This window comes from Mustela putorius, unplaced genomic scaffold (assembly GCF_011764305.1).
Source record: "Mustela putorius furo isolate JIRA1106 unplaced genomic scaffold, ASM1176430v1.1 tig00000695_pilon_pilon_pilon, whole genome shotgun sequence".
Classification (NCBI taxonomy): domain Eukaryota; kingdom Metazoa; phylum Chordata; class Mammalia; order Carnivora; family Mustelidae; genus Mustela; species Mustela putorius.
Window position 1 is genome coordinate 8,832,863 of NW_025421447.1, and position 16,827 is coordinate 8,849,689.

General features: G+C 51.0%; 1 protein-coding gene across 5 annotated transcripts in view; it reads right to left on the bottom strand.

Moving 5' to 3' along the window:
* The window catches only part of GAS7 (growth arrest specific 7), a 199,308-nt gene that overhangs the window by 90,039 nt on the left and 92,442 nt on the right, over positions 1-16,827 (bottom strand). Inside the window, exon 1 of one of the 5 annotated variants that reach the window (XM_045083389.1) lies at positions 7,167-7,446. The exons of the other annotated variants lie outside the window; for them this stretch is intronic. Within the exon in view, the coding sequence (XP_044939324.1) occupies positions 7,167-7,169 (3 nt within the window). The 5' untranslated portion in view covers positions 7,170-7,446. Of the gene's footprint in view, positions 1-7,166; positions 7,447-16,827 lie in introns of those variants that run through there. 5 annotated transcript variants of the gene reach the window in all.

Here is a 16,827-nt window from a genome sequence, read left to right on the forward strand (position 1 = left end):
CTTGCAGAAAGGAAACATAAAAAGGAAAAGCTTTCATTGCGTACAAAGCCAATGCAAGAATTTTTCCTGGAATGCAAAGGAAATACACACAAAAAAATGAAAACAGAGGGCCAGAAGAACAAGGCAAGATACAGATGCTCGGTGCTCCTGAAGAAGAGAAAAGAAATGATAGACCATGGTTGATGGGGATGGCGCGCGGGGGGGGGGGGAGGGGATTGTCTTCAGCTAAAAGAAAACACGTACGAGCAGCATGGTAGGTCCCACGCTGCTGCACACAAAATGGATTTTATAAGTCGATGGCAGGCACACCATGAACAATGGATTTACACGGCAAAGGTAAGGAGAAAGTCCCATAATGGTTTATGTGGGAGAAGGGTGTCCCCAGTAAATGAGCAAAAAAATGACAGCTGGTCACAGGCTTCTCTGTAACTGCATTTCAAAAGATGCTTCTGGATTGTCACGGGGAAAAGCCAAGACCCTTTTTTGTGGCCGTTCCTTGGGGCACTTGGGTGGTTCAGTCAGTGAGCGTCTGCCTTTGGCTTGGGTCGTGGTCTTGGGGGTCCTGAGATCGAGTCCCGCACCAAGGCTGCTTCTCCCTCTGCTCGATCTCTTGCTATCTCTCTCTTTCAAATAACAGGAAAGAAGGAGGGAGGGAAGGAAAGGCATTCCTCTGTGGACAGTGGTTTGGGGAATATAGGTCTGCAGACCATGGGTCCGGGGGAACCTGTGTGTCCTCCTCAGAAGTGCTTAGAAGATGCGCCACAGCTGCTGGAGAGACGACAAATAAAGGTGAAGGACTAAAGCAAAAATGTCCCAGGCTGACCACCAAAAGCAGCTTTAAAAATATGCAAATCATCGTCACCAATCTAGTTACAGACTCTGTATACGTTCTGTACACATATATGGTACAAAACAAGGAAAATTATAAGAAAAATATATTTTTATTGCAAGAAAAATATAAAACATTCTCCCTATATGGTATAAAACAAGGGAAGAGCTTGGACCACAAATTCCGACACTACTAGAAAAGATTACGAGGCAGAACAAAGTAGAGCCCGGGCACCTAAGGGAAATGAAATCAGAACACCTCTGGTCCTGCCCTGAAAAGGGGCTGCTCCTCTTGTCTCCGTCCCGATGACCTCACTCATTTGCTCCCAACCCCAGGCGTCAAGTATCTGCTCTCACCGCTTTCCTGGGGAATGACAGGTTTCTAGCCAGAGGGGCTGTGACAGAAGGGAAGGGTCCTCGGGGACCACAGACCTTTCTTGGATTGGGGTGCTGTGAGTCTGACTTCTCAGCCACCTCTCGCTGGCTCCCACGGGCAATCAGCTTCCACAGGGAATCCTGACCTGAGCATCTCTGTGCCCCTTGGGCCACTCTGGTTGGACCCCCTGCATGAAGGCGGGATCAGGCACGGAAGGCCCACCTCCAGCTTTTCCCAACAAGAAGCCAAAGCAAGCAGGCATGATGCCTTTCTTCCTTCCACTCCTCCAAGCGCAAGGTTCCTCGGTACATGGGACCGACGCATCACAGGGTTTGCCGGAACGCTTCACGTGTGTATTCAGACTGCTCTTGGACAGATCACCTTTGGCTTGGCTTCTTTGGGTCCCTTAAAGGAACTTTCCAAATCGGGCTTCAATCACTCAAATGCAATTATGCCCAGGACTCAAATGCAAACATCCCCAGGACTCTTGCACCACCCCTGTGTCCTTGGGTCTCCCACTCAGGATGCACAGCTGGGAGGGGTCCTGCTTGCAGCAGTAATCCACATCCCAGGGGCTGGCCCCTGCCACTCACTCATGCCAGACCTTGGCCCCCATGACGAGCGCCCAGAGGGTGACTCACTCAGGCTCCCCAGCTCCAGCCCCATGAAGCGAGTCTCATACTCACGCTTGCCAGCATCAGGCACCTTTCTGGACCCTGGGGACTCTCTCCTGTCATCCTCCAGACCTACCAGCCATGTGCTTATCACCCAACCCGCTGTGAGCAACACCCCCCTCCCCACACATGTCTAGCTCCTAAAGGACATGGCGAGGGTCCCAGCCGCCCTGAAGAGCCATCTGTAAGTCCCCCAGTGCCTCCCCAGGGGCCAGTCGACTCACTGGGGGCTGTTTTTCAGGACGGGGCAGGGAGAGGACACAGAACAATACACTCTCTTTTCTGATCCTAAAAAGGAACGGAGTGATCTGGCTAACCAGGAATTTTGATGAACACAATCACGACGTCGTCTCTGTGAGGCCACAGGAAGTCGACCCTCACGGGGAAACTCGGGAAGCTGGAAAACACGGGGTCTCCTGTGGGGCGAGGACAGACAAACGATGTCGCCACCAAGACCGCAGTGCAGGGATGAGTTGGGCACCCCTCCCCCACCCCGCCGGACCCCCACCGCATCCGAAGCCATTCTGTGGCCCTGACGTGTCTGCAGGGCAAGCAGCGGGGAGGGGGGGGCAGGAAGGAATCCGTCCTGGAGCAAATAACTTCAATTTGGGCCTTACACACGTTCCCACGAGACCCTGTATCTCACGGACACTGGACAAAGACACTTCTACTACAGGTGCACCTGCCGTCCAGAGAGAAGACAGAGGGGCTGATAAACAGGATCCCAAAGGGCACAGTGCACAAAATGAGGAACTCCGGATGTCAGCAGACATCTGAGATGGCTCGTGCTTTTGCTGCTGGCATCTGCACAGAGCAGGACAGGGATCTGAGAGACACCCACCCTCCAGCGTCCCTTGGCTTGACCAAACGACACAACTCAGTCAGTCCTGCTCCGTACCGAGGTTTAGAGCAGGTGCCCGATGACCTCATGGCCATGTTCACGCTCAGGTGGGGCAAGGCAGTTCCCACAGGTGCTCAGGAACACGGAGCACAGCTCTGGGAAGAAGATGGGGCATGGCGCCTGCTTCCATATCTTGGAGCCTAGAGAAGTTTGGGGAATCCAAAGAAAGCCCCTAACTTCGGTCCCACTTCTAAGATCTGTCAGGCCCTGATGTTTCAAGATTATAAAGGGCGAGGCAGTGAGCTCCCGCCAGCCTGTCCCGGCTTCTGGCCTCTGAGCAGGAAAACCTGAATGAATCCACTCACCAGCTCGTGATGAACTGAGACGTTTTACTCCAACTCTCAACTTTGAGGAATGTTGGCTGCCTTTCCTCCTACCCCTTCTCCGGCAGATAAAAGTAGCGTGGGCCGTTCTGATATCCTACCTCCAACCTCAGGACCCCGGAAGCATCGGCAGAAAGCACACAGGCCTAGGCATAAGGAGACCGTGTTCCCAGACAGCAAGCTATAATTCAGAAAGTTCCCTGAGCCTCTCTGGGCCTCTGTCCCTTCATCTATAAAACCAGGGGCTGCCAGCCCTCCAACACTGGGGTCCTGTGACCTGAGGGTCATGTCATGTAACAGGGCCCCAAACCACCACAGGGGACATTTCAAGGCATTTAAATGACCACACATGCTTGCAAAAGCAAGCACCCCATAAACACGAAAGGACAGAGCCCTCTGAGGATGAACATGATTGTCCATGTCCCATTACCTTCCCCCTCGCCCGAAGGTGTCCCCCAAACTTTTTCGGTCCAGCGAGTGACTATTTCCTCAGCCAAACCCAACTTGGAACAGATGGGAGGGCTATGCCATCTGAGACACCAGTGAAGCAAACCGATTTAACAAAACTTGGAAACTGTTCAAATGTATGCCTAAGCCAGGATTCGCAACGTTGTGAGCACAACCGCATACCCGTACAGGGAGGCCGAACATTGACCTCTCCCGCTCTGTGCCAAGAGTCAATGTCCCAGCCCCTTTAGGGCTCCGATGTCCCTGTCCATCAGAAGGAGGTGGATGTGAAGTGAGCACTTCCCTTCGTCCTGAAGGATTTCAAAATACACCCTGGAGGGACGTCTGGGTGGCTCAGCCGTTAAGCACCTGCCTTCGGCTCAGGTCATGAGCCCAGAGTCCTGGGATCGAGTCCTACCTCGGGCTCCTTGCTCTGCGGGGAGGCTGCTTCTCCCTCTCCCTCTGCCCCTGCTTGTGCTGATACTCCCCCCGACCCCCCGACAAATAAATAAAATAAAAATTTTTTAAAATCTTAATAAACAAAAACCCAACCCTGCACTCTGGATTTTTACACTCGTATATATGGTCAAGATATCGACATCCTGCCCTTGGAAATGCTTCAAAGGACACACTGAGGACCATTCACCAGCAGGCGTGCTCCTTAGGCAGCTCCTGGGAGGGGGAGGGCCCCTCCAATTTCCCTTTGCAGAGGAGAGAGCCAGGGAACAAGCGAATTTTGCCAACACTTGGTATTGGGAGGGGGGAGGAGCCAGGGGGTGGAGGGAACAGGGAGAAGAGGAAATCCTGATAAAGCCCCCTTTCATATTAAGGTATGAAATCCCAGAATGCCTCATGGAAGGGTTTCTGGCACTTTCTCAATCCCCCAAAGAAAAACCCACCTACCCAAATTTCTCAAGCATTCTGTTCCATTCCAAACAGACCTTACATGTTCAGAGGAGAGGAACAGAACTTAAAGTCCCCAGCTCGGGTGAGATCACAGGTTTGGAACCTCCCGCCAAGCCCCTGCCTGCCAGAAATGTGTCACCACGCTCCAAGGCCAGGTGACACTGCTGCTGCCTGCAGAGCCCTGGGGGGTGCCCCCCGCTGTGTTCTCAGGGAGTTGGCGCCCCTCTAAAGAAGGGAGGACTGGAGTTCCTTAGGTCACCAAGGTGGGCATCTGATGCCTGCCTAGGGCTGCCATCTGGCTGGCCCAGCTTGGTGGCCACTAGAAGTAGGTCCCTGGGCACCAGAAAGCCAGGAGCAGCAAGTGTCCCCACCAGGGAGACTCATCTCAGTGACAGGGTGGTGCTGGCAGCTCGAGCTCCGAGGGACTCCCATCAGGGCTCTGACTGCGTAGCGCATCCTTAATGCTTCTGAGCCACGGGCACTGGGGGGAGATGAAGGCTAATCAAAGCTGAACTCCTTGCCCAAGAACGAGCAAGGAGAGCAGTTCCAACCCACCCAAGGCAGCGGACGTTTCTGCGTCTGGTGCCTAGAAAACCAGACCGATGGTGACAGCTGGGGACACCATCACCGAGAGTGGGGACCCATCACCGTTCCGATCATGCGGGATGTGAGCAGGGAGGCCAGCTCGCCTGGCCAGGGCTGCCGCTGTCTTGCTGGGAGATCTTGAGCAACCACTTTGTCTCGGTGGGGAGGCCTCTGTCTCCTTATCTCAAAAATACAGAAGTTGCACCAGATGGTCTCCTAGGGTTTTCTCTGGTTTCTCCTTCTTTCTTTCCTAAGACTCAAGGATTCTGGAAGCTGCTCTTAGCCACCTGCTTTTTACGGACATGCTGTTTTGGAAGAGAGGCAAAGTCTTGTTCAAGTGTAGACGTGGGTTCAAGGGCGGCAGACGGAGCCCCGAACACTGGGATTCTGCCTCGGGGCCTCAGACTGTGCCTCTTTCTCTCACGGAGGCATGTCTTGGTGAGTTCTGGCCTGACCGGCCTATGTCAGCCCCTTCCCTGTCTTTCCCAGAGCCACACACGGATGAGCTCTATCTGCCCACGGACCGGACTCCTGCCCTGGCATCCCTGTGTCTGAAGCTGGAACTCGCCCCATGCCCAACACTTGTTCTTTTAGTTTGTTTAAGATTTTATTCATTTATTTGAGAGAGAGAGATGGAAAGAGAGAACGAGCAGGAGGGGGGGCAGACGGAGAAGCAGGCTCCCTGCTGAGCAGGGAGCCCAACGAAGGGCTGGATCCCAGGACCCCGACATCATGACCTGAGTCCCAGGACCCTGAGATCATGACCTCGAGATCATGACCTTAACTGACAGAGCTACCTGGGTGCCCTGGCAACACAGGTTTGTTCTGAGCCCACTGGCAGATAAGCTGTTCACCACACACACACACACACACGCTGGGACCTGAACACACAACACACTCTCTCTCAGCCCAGGCACACCTCCGTCTCCACCAAGAGGCCTCCCTGGGCTCTCACCCCACTCCCTGAATGCCCCTCTGGGGATGACTTCTGGGCTGATCCCTTCTTCTCCAGGAACCTCCCTGCCACGGCCCACCGCCCAGGCCAGCCCCACCAGAACCCACCAGTGCTCGCCGGCAATCCATCAGAACATGACTGATCGGTCTGGGCACTTTACACACCCTCCTCCCCCAGTGTAGACCCTGCACCTGTTGCAGGGCTGTCCTCTGGCTAGAAATGCAGAGGCCTAGGCTCCACCTGAGCTCCAGGCTCCATATTCTGACGGTCCCTGGACAATTCAGATCTGCTTTAACCTCCAAGAAGCCCTCCTGTGAACTTTCCAGGTGCCTCTGGGTGATAAGTACTGTCTCCCTCTTCCCGGCACAGGCTCAGGCCTCCATCAGAAGCCACACCAAAATCAGAGATGCTGTCTAACCCAGTCAGTGGGCACCCTGGAAGAAGGCTATGTGCACACACATGAGTCTTCCCATATGAATTGGACACCCCCCCCCTGGGGCTGCCCAGAGCCTCCAGAGCATGGTCCCTAGAGCCTTGGCTGATGGGAGGTCCCACTTTCAAAAAAAGGGGGGTGTCTAACTTCCAGAGGCTGGAAGGTGGACAAAAGAAAGCTATCCTACTCTTAGATCTTAGAAGAGCACCCGTAATCACAGCCCACCCCTGCCACCCCCAAACTGGACAGAAGCACCCAGCTCAGCCTGCAACCACGGCAGAGACATGGGCAGAAACTTAACTACCGGGGAGGAACCCCCAACAGGCTTTCCCTTTAGAAAGTCCCGGCGGAAACCAGGCCACGTAGACGGCAGGTGGGTAGGCAGGAAGAAGCCGAGCTTCAGATTCGGGAGAAGCAAGGGAGGTGAGACGTGGCCTCCTGCCCCCACAAGCCACGCCACCACGGGGTCACACGCCTCCCCAGAACTGCTGCCCAGGTGACCGGGGAGCTGCCCCCCTCACCCTCCACATCACCTCTTGTCCTTCCCCCACTCCTGATCTCACTCAAGTCTTCTTTTCTCCCAACTCATGCCTTACGGGAACCCTCCCCAGCCCCAGCACCCTGGATGCCCCAGGGCTTCTAAGCTCCCATTTCAGAGGTCCTCAGAACCGTTTTCTAAAATACCCAGATTCATTCAGAAACACCGAGAAAAACTGAGCCGGTCGGATGGATTCTTACCATCACAGAAGAGCCAATCTTCCTTGTGCGGCTGCTGACAACTCAGAGGACAGTCCTGGGTCCTGCGTGGAGTCCCCAGACCCAGCGCCAGGCCCCTGCCAGCTTCCTCTCCATGGCACCCTCTGCGGGAAATGGGCCTGATGCAAGCAAGCAACCGTGCCAAGGGTCAGTGCCGGGGACACCCCGGAGGGTGTTCCTGTGGCTTTGCACCCCGCTGCTCTTTCACAAAGAGCACGCTACATTGCACAGTTCCTTCCAAATCTGCTCCGGGTCCTGTGAGGAAATCAACCACGCATTCTGGACTTTCCAGTTGCGAAGTTTCTGGAGACTTTTTTAAATTTTTTTTTTTTCACTCTCTCTCTTTTTTCCCTTTCTCAGCTAAAAAAAGTTGGCCGAGGTCACGACATACAATGGCCAAGCTTGTGTCACTGACCAGATGCCTCCCACCCCCAGGCCTGGGGACAAGAGCTTCTTTGTCCACTATATTTTAGGCGGGACTCCCTGGGTCTGCCCCAGCCCTGCTGGGGAATGTTCCGCCAACTTCTTCCCAACCCGAAGTCACGGCTCTGGCCTCTGCCCCAGCCCCAGCCCCAGCCCCAGCTGTGTGAACCCAAGGCCAGATAAAAGCCAACCTACAAAGAATGAGAAATGCTCCCCCAAGAACCACTGTGTTAGATCCATCCAGGGCTGAAAAGCCGGTGGCCCCTGGGGGACAAGATGAGCATCCCCTGCCTTTGCTCTGCCCTCAACACCTCCAAACCTGAACAGAGGGCGGGTGACCAGGGGGGCGATGCCATGCATCTCAGAGGAAAAAGGGTTTAGGATCCCAAAGCTCTCAATTGCAAGTGGAGGACGTGAGCACAATAAGGCATCCATCAACTAAATGAGTTCAAGCAAGAGACTTGGATCCTACATGAATATCTCAAATCACTCCAGTCAGACAGACAGCTTTCTAAAGGAGCTGAAGGGTTAAGCACTTCAAATCCACACATTTCTGTGTCGGCTTTCTGCGTAAACCGTGGTGATTCTAGGAAACGAGCCTTGATATCAAAGTAAATATCGTTTTCCCAAGGGACCGTGGAGTCGAGAGGTCTGGATGATTTCTTATAAACAGCGTTCTCCCAAATGTATGGATAAACTGTGTATTTATAGAGGGTTCAGTGCCTGATCCTTGGGGTGGGCTAGGAAATCAGAACAATCCTCCAGGGACAGAGTCAGCCGGCTCTAGGGCCCTTGTGGGTTCACTGCCTATCAGCTGTGATACCTAGCGTGGGGTCTTGAAGCTTCAGATTTCTTCAAGTGTAAAAGGGAGATGATTGGCAGTGCCTTTCTCAAAAGGTTGTTGGGAGGATTAAGGGGGGAAATCCACATAAATCCTGAGCAGAGAGCAAAGGGGACCAAAGTACCCAATACAGCCAGTTGTTTTTGTTACGATCAAAGAGTAGGAGGTGAAGTTTCCCTGGACACACACAAAAAAATGGGCCAAGGGCATTTCTCCCAAGAAGATATACAAATGGCCATCGGGCACAGGGAAAGGTGCTCACTCATCACTATGGAAATGCACAAATGCACAAATCCCAATAAGGACATTAAAACCCCAATAAGGAGTCACCACCCACCCATGAGGATGGCCGCTATCAACAAACAAGTAGAAGAACAGGCATTGGCGCAGATGTGGACAAAACAGAGTCCTTCCTGGTGGGAACATAAGATGGAGCAGATGCCATGAAAAACAATATGGCGACTCCTCAAAGAATTGCAAACAGGGTTAGCATGGGCTCCAGCAATGCCACTTCTGGGTATACACCCAAGAGAATGGAAAGCAGGGACTCCACTCTCTACACCGGTGTGCTGCAAGACTCTTCCTGACGGTCCGAGAATGGAAACAAGTCAAGTGTGTCCATTCATGGATGAGTGAATAAACAAAATATGGCATGTATATACACAGCGGCATGGTGTTCAGTCTCAGAAAGGAAATTTGGACACAGGCCACAGTGGAGATGAACATAAAGACATAAGGCAAAGCAAGATAACCCAGTCATGACAAGGCAGATACTGGGGGATCCTACTTTAGGACAGGGCCAAGAAGAGAATAAATTCATAGAGACCAAAAAAATCGAATGGCGATCACCAAGGGCCAGGGGAAGACGGGTGTGGGGGATTAGTGTTTAATGGAGACAGAGTGTCCGTCAGCAAGATGACAAAGTCTGGAGGCGGATGGTGATGGTTGCTTAACGTTGTGGAGACATTTGATGCCACTTAACTTATATGCTTAAAAATGGTTAAAATGGTAGATTTTACGTCATGTCTGTTTCAACAATACAACACGTCTGGGACCCACGGAGACAGTTTAGATCAAGGGCCCCTGGCCAGTGTGACATAAGCCACATCATGAAATACTCAGGGACAGATCCTCCAGGGGAGGCAATGCATGCACCCAGAGAGAAGTCTCCCCAGCCCAGTGGTGAAGCCAATTAGAAGACAAGTCTGGGGCAGCCCAGATGGCTTGCTGTGTGGTCCATTTGATTTTCATTCTTGGGGAAACTGAGGCAGCACAGCCAGCATCCTAATGTCAACCACGGGCTAGTCTGATGGTGGGGGCACACACTCAGAGGGCCAAAGCAACATGCCTCCGTCTGGACATGTCCACTCCCACCTTTCTGGTCTTTTTCCTTCCACCCCCAGATCCAGAGCTCATCTCTTCCTTCTCAAAGCCTGGAGTGGGCTGCTCAAGGGGTTCTACTTCCCCTCTCTGTTTATCAGGCTCTGATAGGCTGCAGGGGTGACAATGAGTTCTCTTGAACTCTCACTTTGGGCCAGATGCTGTCCTAAGCACGTTCCGTGCCTTGGATCAAGTAACTCGCCCAGAAACCCAATGAGGAGGTTTCTAGTATGGTCTCCATTTAATAGAGGAGTAAACAGAGGCTTTTGGGATGGATCAGGAAGGATGGGCAGGAGGAATGAGCTAAGGGGATAATACTCTGGGCCCGACACGGCCAAAGGAGCAAAGGCCCAGAGAGAAAGTCATGTAGGTGTGCATGAGGATCACTTCCATCAGGAATTCAAGGGTTCAAGGGCCTAGGATTCAAGGCCACAGAAGGTGACAGAAGGAATAGTTTCAGATGGGGTTCCATTGTGGGAGACCATAAGAGCACCGAGGCTAAGAAATCAGTCTCCCTTCTATAAGCCAGAAAACATTGATGGGTTTTGAATGGGGGAGGAAACACCATGAATGTTGTGCTCTCTGATTTTGGAGAAATCATCCCAACACCAGGGCACTGAAAAGATCCAATGTCTGGGAGAAAACTGGTTATGGGATCTCTCCCCTCCTTTCTCTCTCTCCTCCAAAACACAAGAGAAATCCAAGCCCCAGATCTGTATTTGTAAAGTGAGAGGTGAGGAGTCCGCCGGGGGCTGAGTTACTGGCCTCGTCCCCCAGTGGGTTGGGAGGTGGGGTCTGGTGGTGACCACACCCTGACCTTGGAGGTCACCAGCCCTGCCAGTGGAAGGCCCAGAGAGCAGCATGGGGGCCTCTCTGCTCCTGAAAAAGGGCTCCCACCCACAAGAAGGTAAAAACGAAACTCCACCTGCATCCCAGGCAGCCAAGACCTTCACCCTGGGTCCTTCAGGTTTCCTGGACTTAAAGTCCCCAGGGGTGTTCTCACAGCCCATAACTTTTTGGTTTTATGGCAGCAAAGAGGGGACAGTTTATAGGCTACTCAGCCTTGACACCACTCTGACACTGCATCCCACATGTGAACAGATAAAATCGCAGACAATCACTCACCCTTATAGGCAACACACAAGATTGTCATCATGGTTTCCAAGACGGCCTCCAGCCAATGACAAGAGACCTTTCTGGGCCTTCATGAACCAGAAGGTTAATCTGCTCTGACCTGAGCTAAGCAGAACAAACCAGAGGCCTGCAAATGTTTTACCCTTTAGGGATCACCAACACAAATATCTCAGGATGTGTAAAACTCATAAAGACATTCTCAGGGGGTTATGGTTTGGGGCAATCCCAGCATCTCAAACCAGAGGTCCCTTGAGTTTTGATTTATGAATCGTCTTCTGTCATTTGAACTGGAACCAAAGAAAGCACCAACTGCTCCCCTTTTGGTCGCTGCAAACAGGTAGGTTCCTACACCTTGGGTCACGTGGACAAATGAGGGACAGTAGGAAACCCATAATCCAAACACACAAAAAAAGTCCGACAATCATTTCCCCAGAGTTTCATTTTCCCCAGGTTTCATGGAGTCCAATGCACCCAACCTTCTTGCTATTATTGTCTCCATTGAGTTGAAAACTGCCAGCCAAAAAGAGGCCACGTTTGCTGTGGGCCCTTGTCCTCAGTACCACGAGTCATGGTGTCATATAATGATAATTAATAAGAAAGACAGGGTATGGGGTATGGCGTTGACTCACTTTTCCTAAATGCTTCATAGTCATGAAGGGAAAAATTATTCACCAGACCATGTAGTCTCTGGGGGACAGGGTCTCAAAGGGTCCCAACCCCCTTACAGGCAGCCCCTTGCCTATGGGATCAATCAAACAACTCAGGGTCACCAGCAACCTCTTCCCAAATGCTGTGGAAGACGCAGGCAAGTGCAACACTAACGGGACTTGGCTTCTACAGTTTAGAAGATAAGGCACAGACACAAGGAAAAAAGCAGAAATACCCACACAAGGGAGTCTATCATAAGTGCCAAGCAATAAGTCGGCAGACAATGAGACCTTTCAGAATCCAGAGAAGGGCGAGATCGTGTTCGGCTGAGGCAGTCAGAGAAGGCTTCTCAGAAGATACAGCATTTGCCTGACAGCAGGAATGAAAAGGGAGGGCCTGATCGGAATGGAGGGACAGTGAGAGAGAGAAGCAGACTAGGCCTTGGTGATGGAGCAGACATTGGAGGGGGGGGGGCGGGAGAAAGTAAAAGGTGATCCTGAAGGGGACGAGAGAAGCTGGACCCAGTACCCAGGGAGATCCAGCCACGGTAGAAGTCAGTTTGGGGATATACGGTAGAGCTCACAGCCTCTGGACTCAAGTTTCAAGTGCTTGATCAGGGTACAGTTGGGTTTTGTGTGGCCCTTGACACATGGAGATGGGACATCTCAGCTAACCCTGCTGGGGTATCTGCCCAGAGATGGGACTGCAGTCCTACAGGTGGACTCCGTTTATGAAGAAAGAATGGATAGCTGAGCCCCAAGGCGTGCTCTCACTTCCCCCCAATCCTCCTTGGACCCAACCCCGATGAGTGCATGCAGCACCCCCTGGCCCCCTCTGAGACCCTCACAGGCAAGAACCAGGTCTCTGTCCTTCTCCCCTCAATGCAGCCCCATGCCGCACACTCGGGGGCTGCCTCCATGACGGGCAAGGAATGGATGCGAGTTCTGGGAATGAGTTCCAGAAAGCCAACGAGGACGGGATCGTAGCACAGGTAGTGGTGTCCATGAGAGAGAGAGTGAAGACCCTCACCAATGTCAGAGAGGATACGCCTCCTGTCAATCCCAGAAAGAGGAGCAGAGGAGTGAGGTGGGCATGGAAATCTGGTCCAGAGCATATAGGGAGCTGGGGAGCCCGAGGACACATAGGGTGGGAGGTACGATACTGAGACAGGTGTCATTATAGAAGAGGGCAGAGAGAGAGGACAGAGCAGTGCCTGGCTCAGGCCCATAGGGCCCATAGATGGCTCCTAGGAGGGGCCTGGCAGTTAGCTTCCTGCCCTCAGCGTGAGTGGGTCCGAGGCCCCTCATAAGGTTCCTATGTGTCCCACTCCGTACAAGAATCCCAAGACCAAGTGGACTTACCAGAAATGGCACCTACTTTAACACATTTGGTTCCAGGCCTGAGGGAGGCCTTAATTCGACATCTCCCAAACGCCAGCCATTCACGTACCCCCTTGTCCCAACTCTGGCGTGGCTACATACCAGCAACCCTAACATTTACCCAGAATTTTTTTTTAACTGTCCTTGTAATGAGCTTGAATTTAGCCCGACCCTGAGCAGGAATAGCTATGAGAAATGGATCTGACGCGGTTGGTCGTCCTCCCTATCGCACACTTACATGAACAGAACTTAAAAACCATCATCATGACACGGTCTGGGAGGATCTTACAATAGCCTTAGAGGTAACCCCAGCCCACTTGAAGAAACACAGTTTCAGGCTATGTGGAAAATTACCGAAGAGCAGCCATGAAACGGTCTAGGGAGTTTCTTCTCTGAAATCTAGAAAACCAAGCTCCACTTCCCCATTGACCACATACCCACAACTGCAGGAGCGAGGTCACCCATGTGTGCCTGAGTCACTGCTGAGAGGCCCAGAAAGGCAGTCAAGGGAGAAACAGGACTTCCCATGCTGAGGGCCATGGGACAGTCCTAGGTGCGTGGAGTGTGCCTCAATGACCTCGCAGGTCAGCAACTGTGAAGGGGATTCAAACTTCCCCGAGTGGACACGGTGCCAAGGCTAATGACACATAGTATATATTCCATCTGATGTACATGCAACGTCTACACAGACACTGCCTTGTTGGAGAAGGAGGGAAGAGACGGGCACGGGAACTCGGGGCAAGGCTGAGGAAGCACCATGTGAAGAGCTTAAGGCAAGAGTGCCTCTCAGAAGGCAATTCAGAAGACAACATCAGGAAACAGCTAGAAAGCAAGAAGTCCTCTTTGAAAGAGGAACAGAAAATCATTGCGGAAAAAGACGGCCAAAATAAGAAGGATGACACAAAGGCAAAAACAGATGAGGTTAGGATTGTACCAAAATGGCTCACTTGAATCCACATTAGTGGTTGTGGGTAAATAAAAATTAAAAAAGAAAAAGTTAAATCAGTAAAATGCAAAATACACTTCAAAGGATCTCCCCAAACTACAAAGGTTTAAAAGGAAAAGAAAAAAAAAAAGGCAAGGAAATGAAAAAGTAATGCATGCTCAAGAAGGGTTCCATTAGAAAAGACCAGACCATGTAGATGAGAATCAATAATCAACTGCAAAAATGACAAAAGAGAATTTTAAAAATCATGCCCAACAAGACGCAATGAGAGGGGTGCCTGGGTGGCTCAGAGGGTTAAGCCTCTGCCTTCGGCTCAGGCCATGATCTCAGCGTCCTGGGATTGAGCCCCACATCAGGCTCTCTGCTCAGCTGGGAGCTTGCTTCCTCCTCTCTCTGCCTGCCTCTCTGCCTACTTGTGATCTCTTTCCCTCTCTGTCAAATAAATAAATAAAATCTTTACCAAAAAAAAAAAAAAAAAAGGCAAAGAAAAACGTTGCCTGGGAAATCCGTTTTTCCTCAGACTTTTCTTCTGCTCCTACTACGGGCACTTCCCATGGGAATCAAAGCTCCGTAAGGCCGGGACTCGCCAAGGGGCTGGCATCAGCCCTCGGAAAGTGCTAGAAAGTGCAGAAGACATATCCCACCCAAGTCAAAGCTTCGTGGGGCACAATCAGTGTCTTGTTCATCACTATGGGAGTGCGATAAGCATTTGCAGAAGGGTGGACCAAACACAGCTTCAAATATGAGGTTTTGTTCTAAATCTCTAAGATTTAAGATGTATGCATCCAGTCAAGCTGTATTAAAAATGAAAGAGACAGAAAGGGTTCTCTAAGCACACAGGTGAAGAAACCACCCGCGCCCTCTCCAGGCACTGAGAAAGAGAGATCAACATGAGATTGAGGTCAATGGGGAGTCACCATCCAAACACATCCATGAAGCATTTCTTACTCAATGTAGATGCCCAGCTCAGAAATGCAGCCAACGGACTTCCCAGCTCAGGGGTGAAGCCCAGTGACCAGTGTCTCCCTCGGCCTTGTGTCCATCCTGGAATCAGGCTACCCATGTCTCCTGCAATGTCCCTCAAGGCCAGGACAGAGGAAGCCTCCAGCCACACGTGGGGAGCACTGTTCGTCAATGCTGTTTTTTCTGCCCAAGCATGGGCTGACACTGGGGTAGCTCCTTGACCTTTGGGGACACTGTGCTGGGACCATCACTAGACAAAGTCTCTGACACTACTCTGTGAAGAGTACCACTCTGTTTGCTAAGGAACTGGAAGAATGACCTTTTGCATATTTATTTATTTATTTATTTATTTTTAAAAGATTTTATTTATTTATTTGACAGAGAGAGATCACAAGTAGACAGAGAGGCAGGCAGAGAGAGAGAGGGAAGCAGGCTCCCTGCTGAGCAGAGAGCCCGATGCGGGCCTCGATCCCAGCCTTCAGCCTCCTCACCCAGACCTTTTGCATATTTATAACTCCCATTGAACGAACCAAGCCTTCCCTCCTCCCCAGATCCAGGAATCCCAATCAGCTACCCAATGGCTCTCTGTCACCAAGACCCCCTTCTGTATCACCAAAGAGCCATTCTCCACTTCAAGAACCAGAATCCCCATCACAGTGTGGAAGGTGGAAAAGGATATGCCCCACACCCCTTGCCCCACCCCCACCCCCACCCCCAAAGAAACACAGAGAGAACACAGGAAAATGGGAACACAGGTCATCTTTATATTCTGGGATTTCTCCAGCTGCTTTAATTGTTCTCATTTTATCACATTAGAAATGGTTATTTATTTTTTAATTGTATGAGTCAAAATTTTTCTTTTTTTTAATGTTTTTATTTTTATTAACATATAATGTAGTATTTGCCCCTGAGGGTACAGGTCTGTGAATCTTCAGGCTTACACACTTCACAGCACTCATCATAGTACATACCCTCCCCAGTGTCCATAACCCAACCATTAAATGTGTTTTTAAAATCACTTTTACAATCGGGAAAACACTGCCTTCCCCCCAAATCAGCATATCCAATTCTAAAATATACCATATGATCCCAATTATGTAGACAAATATATACAGCCAAGAAAAGGGGGGAGGAATGAAAAGAATGCAAAATCTTTTTTATTTCTGCTTTTCTGTATTGTTTCCATTTTCTATTATGAGCAAATTCATTTTGATGCTTTTTTTGAGGGGAGAAGGGGCAGAGGAAGAGGGAGAGACAGAATCTTAAGCAGGCTCCACACACAGCATGGAGCCCAACACGGGGCTCAATCTCACAACCCTGAGATCATGACCTGAGCCAAAATCAAGAGTCAGATGTTTAACTGACTGAGCCACCCAGGAGCCCCAATTTTAATGCATTTTTCTAAAAAAAATCTTTATTCCATTATGAACTAACGTATGAATACAGCCCTATTTAAAATAATTGGCGAGTATTTGTTAATAAAATCCCCCTTGATACCTCCCTTCACAGTTGCCATCCCATAAAATGAAGGGTTCATCATACTAGCTTTCATATGATAAAGAAGAGTTGGAGGGCTTTATTTTTAAGAGAAGGAATTAAGATAAAACGGGCAATAGTAAGGAACTTTCTGGTCCAATACAAGTTGGACAAAAAAATTAGAGATGGAAGGAACCCCAGAGATCATTTGATCCCATGCTGCCATTTTATAGATTGGGAAACTGAGCCCAGAGACAGATGGGGACTGGGTGCCAAATCTCCCACAGCCCTGCACAGAGCCCCCTCCTTTTGTTCTCCGGCCGCCGTAAGTCTTGGTGCTGATGTTGCTGGCATGGCTAGAGGATTAGCTCTGGTCACACAGCACGGCAAGAGCCAAAGCCCCCCTGGAAGGCTCCCAAGCTGACCCCAACACAAAGACCAGTAAGTCCAGCT